General features: G+C 34.0%; 2 protein-coding genes across 4 annotated transcripts; both read left to right on the plus strand.

The window, feature by feature from the left end:
- The first annotated feature begins 390 nt into the window (after positions 1-390).
- On the plus strand, positions 391-3,776 carry Mau2 (Mau2 sister chromatid cohesion factor). Its single transcript, XM_090163511.1, has 14 exons — positions 391-662; positions 743-760; positions 956-1,027; positions 1,084-1,182; positions 1,245-1,367; positions 1,431-1,662; positions 1,719-1,883; positions 2,080-2,183; positions 2,245-2,322; positions 2,384-2,449; positions 2,513-2,718; positions 2,783-2,894; positions 2,952-3,042; positions 3,106-3,776. The coding sequence occupies exons 1-14, from the start codon at positions 414-416 to the stop codon at positions 3,297-3,299; spliced, it is 1,809 nt and encodes a 602-aa protein (XP_090019637.1). The 5' UTR covers positions 391-413; the 3' UTR covers positions 3,300-3,776.
- A 787-nt stretch (positions 3,777-4,563) lies between these two features.
- On the plus strand, positions 4,564-8,867 carry LOC149923218 (uncharacterized). Of its 3 annotated transcripts, none has more exons than XM_090163065.1 (3): positions 4,564-4,644; positions 6,029-8,227; positions 8,304-8,867. In XM_090163065.1, the coding sequence occupies exons 2-3, from the start codon at positions 6,135-6,137 to the stop codon at positions 8,512-8,514; spliced, it is 2,304 nt and encodes a 767-aa protein (XP_090019191.1). In that variant the 5' UTR covers positions 4,564-4,644; positions 6,029-6,134; the 3' UTR covers positions 8,515-8,867. The 3 variants fall into 3 exon arrangements, with proteins under 3 accessions (XP_090019191.1, XP_090019189.1, XP_090019190.1); XM_090163063.1 differs by lacking the exon at positions 4,564-4,644 and adding an exon at positions 4,670-4,814; XM_090163064.1 differs by lacking the exon at positions 4,564-4,644 and adding an exon at positions 4,874-5,073.
- Positions 8,868-9,215: the final 348 nt, after the last annotated feature.

A 9,215-nucleotide genomic window follows, 5' to 3' on the forward strand; every position in this document is an offset into this window, starting at 1 on the left:
ACATATATATTAATTAATATAATATATATTAATATGTTTATTAATTTTAAGCTTTTCTGATAACATTGCCTGTTGCAGTTATATTAAGAGTCACAGATGTAAAAAATATTTTTAATACGTTTCTAAAATGCTGGTCATTTTGATAGTAATGAATGTCATGATCTAAATATCCATTTGGGCAAAATTATTCAAATGTAAGTAGTTTTGTAATAAATTAAACCTTATATTTGGAATTATTTTCAGAATTAAACTGAATATTTATATAAATTAGTATTATAGTGAGGGATAAAAATGGGAATTTCGAAGTCAAAAAAGGGGAAAAAGGGATTTTCATTTAATTAAATTATCGCAAACGGAAAATTTTATATATCAAATGTGGAAGCCCTGTTGAAACAGAACTTAAGTCCCTCAACATGGAGGCGAACGTTATGGCGGCCATCCCGACGAATCAAGATTCTTGCTATTTAGCATTATTAGGGCTTGCGGAAGAATTTAAAACGATGAGTCCACCGAATATTAGATGTTGTGTGCAGTGTTTAGCTGCAATCTTCAATCTTAAACCACATCAAAGAATCGAAGCGAGAACTCATTTGCAAATTGGTAACATCCTGCTTCAATACACTAAGAACACAGATCTGGCACAATCGCATCTCGAAAAAGCAGTAAGATCCATATAATATTTTATAATTGATATATTTCTAATTCGATATATACCATTTTCATAAATGTCCTTGCAACACAGTGGTTTTTGTCACAAAATGTATCCTTTTTTTCATCAATTGACTAATTAGATTATTAGTATATATGTCTCTTAGAGCAAAGTGTTAATTATCGTGGTTTGGCAGTAAAATTGCATCATTCCCTAGTTGGGTATATCTCTCTTAACAGATATATTATAAATGCGGTTATAGTTAATGCCTCCCAATGATAAAATTTCTTTAACTATCTGACAAAGATGGAGATGGTTGGTTATGAAGATATAAAATTTGAGTCAGCCAGTGTTCTTTCTGAAATCTACGAGAAAAAGGTAATATTCTGAAGAAACTTTTGTATGACAGTAACATAGCGGTTGTTGTTTTTCAGAATCAATCGCAATTGGCTAAGCAACTGCTCCGTAAAGCTATTGAAATTTCTCAACGAACATCTGTATTTTGGCATTGCCGACTTCTTTTCCAGTTAGCCGTAAGTGTAACATTGTAACAGCTACTTTTAAGAGAACTATCCAATTAATAATTTTTTATTAGCACATCTATGCCAATGAATGTGACTTCACATCATCGTGTAGTGCATTAGGAGTAGGTGCGGAATATGCTTACCTTTCCGGAGCCCATTATACCAGGATATTATTTTTGCTGTGTAAAGGAATGGTACACATTTCCAATCTAAGGGAATTGCTAATAATGTAGAACTAACTTTCATTATTTTTGTAGCTCTTAATGATTGATCGTAAACTTCAAGAAGTACATCAAGTTTTGACTCTCGCTGGGCAGTTAGTTGAAGCTTGGCAGGGAGGAACAACCCAGAAGGAGGCTTTAAAAGTTTTCTTTCTTGTACTACAAGTTTGTCACTATTTAACTGCTGGCCAAGTGAAAAGTGTTAAACCCTGTTTGAAGCAATTGCAACAAGGAATCCAAACTATAACGTCAATGCACGCTGAAGATGGTAATATGAAAAGTAACAATGAGTGTAGATTATGTTTAAGATTGTGTGATTTTTAGAAATTTTACCATCAAATCCCGGTGATATGTTTCAATGGATGCCCAAAGAACATATGTGTGTTCTTGTATATTTGGTGACGGTTTTACATTCAATGCAAGCTGGATATATGGACAAAGCTCAGAAATATACTGAAAAGGCTCTTATGCAAATTGAAAAACTAAAAAGTAATAACTAGAGTTAGTTTTTTATAGTTTTTGCAAGGTGGTGATAACCCAAACAAATTTGATTACTGATTTTTTAAAACATTGTGATTTATTACAATTTTTTGCGGATTACCTATGATTTGTACACCTGATTATTTAAGCGCCTACCTCGACGGTTTTTTGCAGAGCAAGTTATAATTAATTTATTAAATTTCAGTTTTAGATTCGCACCCAATATTGTACTCGTTTCAGCTGCTTTTGCTGGAACATATTGCCATGTGTCGACTCGTAATGGGGAACAAAACTTTGGCAATTCGAGAAGTACTTAGACACTATGATATTTATACTAGGCCTTTGTTTTATTATGGCTCTTTTTGTGTAGGCTTCGCAAGCACTTCAAATCTGTCGTCAAGAGCCCAGATTATTGAAACGTCATAGTTCGCAATTACACGCGCTTTTGGTAATTTTAAATAAGTAAAAAGAAACTTTACTGAAAAAATAATTTGGTATTCATTACTTAGGGACTATATGCCATGTCCATGAACTGTATGGAGGCTGCTGAAGCACAGTTTGGGGCAGTTCTGAGAGTAAATAAAATTTATAATTTATCATTCATAATATATAATTCAATTTTTTTTTGTACATATTAGTGCAGCACATCCACAGAGTTGTGGATTTTAAGTAGCTTGAACCTGGCAATCGTTTATTTAAGAAGTAAAAGAGACAAGGAACTGGGAGATATACTTTCGAGGCTAAATCCTGAAGTTTTGCCTTCATCATCTCACAGTTTAAGAGCTGGTGCATACTATGTACATGGCTTAAATGCTTTTTTCCAAGCGCGATACAATGATGCTAAGTAAAGTTTTTAACCATAATAGCTAAGTTAAGGCAATTCATTTTACTATTATTATGGCTCTTAGACGCTATCTGAGAGAGACGTTGAAGATGGCTAATGCGGAAGATCTTAATCGGTTGACTTCCTGTTCTTTAGTTCTTCTGGGACATATATTCTTTTCCCTTGGGAATAGCAGGGTATATTTCTTAAGTTTTTAGTGTATTACGTAATTTAATTATTTCCATAACCTTCAGGAAAGTATGAATATGGTCACTCCAGCATTTCAATTAGCTAGTAAAATTCCTGATGTTCATGTACAACTTTGGGCATCAGCTTTACTAAAAGGTGTGCTTGTTATGAATAATGTTACTTTACTTTTTCAATGTTTACTAAAATATTTACTGTCAGATTTGTATCGGCTGTTTAATGACCCTATGAGAGAGCAAGATGCGGTTAAAACTCACAGCAGTTTTTCACAGCTGTTGTTAAATGATCATTTTCAAGCTTCACAACTTGTAGAACACAAATTAATTCAGTGGATTGATGGAGAGCCTCCGATTATGCCAATTCAAGTTCCTCCTCCAGCCACTACAATTCTTTAAAATTTAATTTATAAATAATTTGGACATACTGAGCAGTAATCTGCGTTAATTTTTTAAAACTAATCATTATTTATTTTTCCATATGTATTGGAAGTTTTTATTTTAAAACGTGCAATCAGGAGTATATAATATATCTTTAGAGAAAAGTATTCATCTCCCTATTTATTTGCTTGAAGTTAGGCAGGCTCCCTCAAACTTTTCAAACTAGGTTTCTAAAGAAAAAATTGTGCAGGGGAAAGTACATCCTGATAGTAACTTAGTAAAACTATTGTGGAGGGGAAAATAGGATTTATTAATAGTAAACAAAACTTAAACAATCCTATGCAGTTATAATTTTATGTTTTACACCAATTTTTGGAGTACTATATATGGCATATTTTTGCCAATTTTTTTATCATAATGTCATGTATACTAATAAATAATCTTATAATTATATTTCATACATTATTATGTGCCACAGTTTCTTATCTTCCATGCATTCATGGACTTTTTATACAAAGAATATCTATGGTGCATTAATTTTTTACTGAGGCCTTTTTTTTTGTGAGAAAACTGAGGCCATTTTAGAATGACTGATCATTTTTGGTGACTCTCAGAATACGTCATTAAGCCAAATACATGCTCTTTGTTTTTTTTGGCAATTAAGCCCCATTTTCATGCTCGCTGGTAGCGGGTAAAAATCGACAAAACCCGCTTCAGCTATACACTTTTTCACTTTCCGCGTTGATCTGTTTCAAACAGATATTTTAGCTTCATTTTCACGCTTGCGAGTGGCGGGAGCGAATTTTGGCAATTTTTATCTGCTACCAGCGAGCATGAAAATGGGGCTTTAGTGTGTGGAAAGGAAGCTGTTCCAAGGCTTTAGGATTGGTAGGATTTTGCTCACTAGAGGCGCTTTTCTTTTTGTTATAACATCAATTCTACTTTACTCTACTATTTTTACTAATAACTGATACTCTTAGGAAATAATTATAGACATGGATATATTATATACTTCTATGCAATTTTTTGTAATTAATTTTCAGTTTTTGTACAAAATTTGTATGACTTTTAATAATAAATTTTAAAATCAATAAAATGTCTTGGAATTTTAGCTATTTCTAAATTTGACTTTTTTATTTATCGAATACTTCTTACCCCCCCTTGGCTATGGTGTTGGTGTAGCACCAGACAGCTTAGGGCAACGAAAGGTGTTCTAATTTTCTAACTAAACCGTCGCCATAAACAGATTTTATCACTTACCAAATATGTAGCTCAAAATTGGTCATAAACTGCTTGGGGGTAGTCCAAAAGTATTCGCATAATAGAGCTGCTAAGTCATAACTAGAGGACGCCACGTTCTTGGGTACTTTTTTACTTAAAATAAAGTAAAAAAAATTGTTACGGCTAAACTACATTAGGCCTAACGTATGAAAGTTTAGAAGACATGATTGTCGGTATTATTTATAGCTAACTATTATTTTTATATATTAATAAACAGTTTATAATACCCCTTTGCCAAAAAGCGAAGCTGTGGTAAGCATTGAGTTAATATATGGTTAAGTTATAGTTATACAATTTTGACCAAGGCTTAACGTGAGTTGAACCACCGCGAATCCAATCCCTTTAATATATAATGAATATGATATGATTGGCTTCTATTACTTGGCCCTAAAATCCAAGGCTTATATTTATGTTTTGAAGAGCCTGCGCGTCGAAAAAGAATAACAAAAAAGAGGGTTTTTAATTGCTAGTTTAACAAAGAATATTATCCAAGATGTATGATGAACATAATGTAGGCGTTTATTTTAGTTAAGGGCTTGGCCTTTGAAACTGTTGGAATGATAGTACTAGTACAGGATTGTAATCCAAGATCTCAAGGCTTACTAATCGCTTGGTAATTATAGGCCTACAAATACTTCTTAACAGTTGACTTTTTTGTTTGATATAGTCTATAATTTTGTAAAATATCCATTTGCATATTAATATGTAATTTACTTAAACACTTTTAATGTGTTGTAAATCCTAAGCGAGTTGTTAAGTAGTTAACACGCTCATGTACGAGCAGTTTTAGCTCTGGTTCTCTACCAGCTTAGAACCTCTCCTGCTCAGAGTATGCAAGTTCTCACAACATTTTTTAAAAGGGGTATTCCTCTTCAGGTTAAAGCAATAGTTAAGTGTAGAGACATAAGTGGTTAGTTGACTGTCCTCGACTCTCCCAAATGGCTCAGACCACTCCTCTGTTTTATATTCTTATAAAGAATAGAAAAATTATTGTAACTCGCGTTATTGAAATATGAAATAGTTTTGTTTAATCTAAACATTTGAGTTTTACAAATGTTATAAGTGACTATTTAAGTCTTTAGTAAGTTTTATTTAGGTGACCTGATGTCCTTGTTGGGAATTTTTATTTTTAACGAATCAAATTATTTCAATTATTCAATACAGAGAGCAAAACGTAGATGTACTTAGGGTTTTTTATAAAGGCTTGTACATAAAATTAACCATTTTGGGTTTAATTCTTTAATTTTACATTTTGTGTAGATTTCTTAAGTAAAGTCAATGCAAAATCTACAAATCAATTACCTGAAAGTGATCAAACCCAATTTTTTTATTAGTTTAAGTAATATTTAGTATTTGGTTTTTATTATACCCACACTTTAGTTAAAATGTGTAGTACCACGAACTAAAGGTATAAGGTGCTGGGGAATTTGTTATATTAACTTTAATTTTATTATCATGATTTAAAGTTGCAGAAATGCTGAAACCAAACTTCCTAAGCTGTCTTTTAAACAAGAATCAAAAGAGCACTGAAATAGTCGTATTATTGTTGCTTCAATAAGACATGGAAATAAGATGGCGGACAACCTTCTGCTCAAGTACCTGAAAAGGACTCCAAGAGTTCAAGTGGAGAAGCTTTCGGATGCAAATAACTTGAGCCAAGTGAAAGTCAAACAAGAAAAGAAGGATAATGAACCTTCTAAATCTGAACCTACGAAAGTCATTCAGTCCAATTCGAGCAACAAAAACTCAAGTTCCTCCTCGAAGGATAATGCAAGCATATCACAGAACAAAACGCCCGTGGCAAAGCCTCCGGAAATCGCGCCGGCTCAAGATGAATCGCAAGAAATTGATTTCTCCAGCATCATGGGAAAATTTGGATGGGTTGTTATTGGAGATAATAACCTGCCCTTTATCCTCAGAGGTGATGAGAAATTTGTGGCCGTCCGTATTGTGGAAAGCGAAATTATATCCAAGTATACCAAACTATTACCATGGCACGTTTTTACATCAACGAATATCAAAAGCTATTACGTGACAGAAAATGAAGCCAAGCTACTCAATGAAATCAATGATTTTCATTCTGATCACCGCTTTGGCCTAGCCCAAATCTCGATAAAAGACGTTGTGGTCTCAGTTTCTGATGCTGTCAAATTTGAAGCCTATTTAGAGGTCTGTAAGGCTAAGCTTTTTCCTGAAAGAACTTCAAGATCAGAGAGGTACAGAGGGAAATGTGGCATATTGCAAATCAATGAGAAAATTTTAAGCCCGTATCTGGTGAATAATGGAGTAAAGCTAGTACCTCAGGATTTTCTATCCGAGGGAATGTTTGTCTCCAAAAGTTCCGTGGCAATGGAAGACTGGGATGTGGCCTATCTTAAATTCATTTGTCACGTCACTGGTCTTGACACCTTAAAAATCAAAACTGGATCTATGCTTTGTCCAGTTGAAGAACTCGAAGATCTTGTAACTGGGAAATTGGTTGAAATTGAAGAGAAACCTTTATCACTGGCTAATCAGACTATCACTGCTGGAAGTTCAGAGAATTGGCTTCAGCAACAAGCGTTGAAGAATGCTGCTAATATTAGCAAGCAGTTGTCCCAAATGTCTAAAGTTGGGAGTTCCATTGGAACCCACGCTGGTAGTAGTTATTGGAACTCTACGTCTCTTCCAGAGGGCTTGAGAATGAGTGGTGCTACGTGTAGTAAAGTTAATGATAATGCTTCGGATTTATCATATATATTGGAGAAATCTTCGAGTGGAAGTGTTCCCTCTAGGTTTATGGACCCACCGCTTGCAAAAGTATCCACTAACAGAACACCCGTTCGAAATTATTTTCCTGGACAAAACAATGTATCAAATAATTTATTTCCACGACCTCCTCCTCTTATTCGGTCTGGTAGACAACTAATTAATTCCAGTCAAAGCGCAAGTGGTTTACCATCCTCCATGGAAAGTTTGAGTAGGCCTCCGCCTTTGCAGTCTACATCCAATTTATCCACCTCAATAATCGATGCTCACAGAAATTCTTCACTGACTAACCTTATTTCAAACGGAGACTCCTCTGCTTTCCACAGTTTCACGGGTCTCCCAGAAAATTTTATTGGTTTTCCAAATGGAATGACTTCGTTAAAGAGTCTTCAACTTGGGCGGTATGCTAGTGGCAGTGAAGAAGTTCCTGAGCGGTCAAACATGAGGAAATTAAATACAGGAAGCTTAGTGATTCCTCCTCATCACTATCCTACCCCACCTCAGTCATCTCCCCTGCAAGCCTCAACTACTCCAACCCCAGTCTCTTCTTCCTTACCTCTTAGCGTACTTGATGGATCTTTAGCTCATCAGGCCATGCTCCAGAGTGAATTCATTGATCTTTGTAGTCCTCCACCGTCTCCTGATTCTCGGAAATTGATAGGAAATGGAATGTTGTCTAGCAACAGTTTGCATGTTGGACAGTCCCACCATCAACTCACTCCTCCTCATTTAGTGCAGCGAATGGAGGTTGATGGAAAAACAATTATTGTTACAAATTTAGAACCATATAAGTATCAGTCCATTATGGTGACTGCTTTGTCATTGGTTCAGAAGCTTTTTTTCCCATCAAATACACTCCAGTCCTGCCATTTTGCCCTAAAAAATGTTTTGGGTGTTCAACTCTATAATGGAACGGGGTAAGCAATCATTGAATTTTTTCTAAAAACCTAAACATTTCGCATTTCAACTACAGGCTCATATTTTTCATTTCAGACTGCATTATTTAACTCTAAATTGCCAAGGGATGTCTTCACTTGGAGATGTTTTAATTGCAGTTAATGATTTACAGAGCTATTTACCACATTTAACGTACATGTTTCAACACAAAGACAAACACCTGAGAGAAAACAATTATTCTGATGATAACTTGGTTTCTAACTCTGCCAAAAAGTCAAGATTAGACTTTGGTGTAACGGATGATTGAAAAAAAAATGTGGGTGCCAATGAGCGCTTGGATATGTTTGAGTTTTTATCCGAAACAATTTTGAATACATTCTGTACTAGGATCAAATTGTATTACACGTACAAAGTAGTAAAACTATATAAATTTTTTGTTATATTAATTTAAAATGTAATTTCTGGTTTTACAAATTTTTATTTAATACAAATGTAATTTAGAAAAAAAATATCCAACATGCCAGTGTTCATACTAAAACTAAATAATGTAGTAAATTACTACCTTGTATGGAGATAGTAATTCTTAATTTTCTCTGTCAAAATTTTTATAATTTTTTTAATCTCAATTACAGATGGTTGATAAATATTGCTTTTATTTAATCGCATTATAATTTACTGCTTTTTAACTACCACTTGACATTTCCTCTCATGTTCTGTAAAGTATTTACATATGTAAATAGAAAGTTTCATCGTGAAGATTAAACTGTTGTTTGTGCCTTTATCCTAAAGCGAAGCTAGTTAATTGTTTTTCCAGGAAAGGTGCTTTATGCTCACTCTTTACTTGAGGGGCTATTTTCTCTTTTTCTAGAAAAATTTCGGCAATTTAATTAAAACAGAATGACCATACGCGAATTTAAAAAAATGAAAGATAAAATAGAGGCAGTCAGAGTTGCAAATTACTTATTGGACTCATCTCTTCTAGGTTTAGAGTGTTTAATTTCCTATACT

The sequence above is a fragment of the Leiobunum rupestre genome, chromosome 11, assembly GCF_980474605.1.
Source record: "Leiobunum rupestre chromosome 11, qqLeiRupe1.1.hap1, whole genome shotgun sequence".
Classification (NCBI taxonomy): Eukaryota; Metazoa; Arthropoda; class Arachnida; order Opiliones; family Sclerosomatidae; genus Leiobunum; species Leiobunum rupestre.

What these genes read in the sequence shown, in the direction of transcription:
- Mau2 (XM_090163511.1), top strand. Translation starts at nt 414, where the DNA reads ATGGAGGCGAACGTTATGGCGGCCATCCCGACGAATCAAGATTCTTGC. An exon ending in GTCAATGCACGCTGAAGATG is followed by an intron (nt 1,663 to 1,718) that starts GTAATATGAAAA and finishes TGTGATTTTTAG; the next exon opens with AAATTTTACCATCAAATCCC. An exon ending in GCAAATTGAAAAACTAAAAA is followed by an intron (nt 1,884 to 2,079) that starts GTAATAACTAGA and finishes ATTAAATTTCAG; the next exon opens with TTTTAGATTCGCACCCAATA.
- LOC149923218 (XM_090163065.1), top strand. Translation starts at nt 6,135, where the DNA reads ATGGCGGACAACCTTCTGCTCAAGTACCTGAAAAGGACTCCAAGAGTT. An exon ending in CAACTCTATAATGGAACGGG is followed by an intron (nt 8,228 to 8,303) that starts GTAAGCAATCAT and finishes TTTTCATTTCAG; the next exon opens with ACTGCATTATTTAACTCTAA.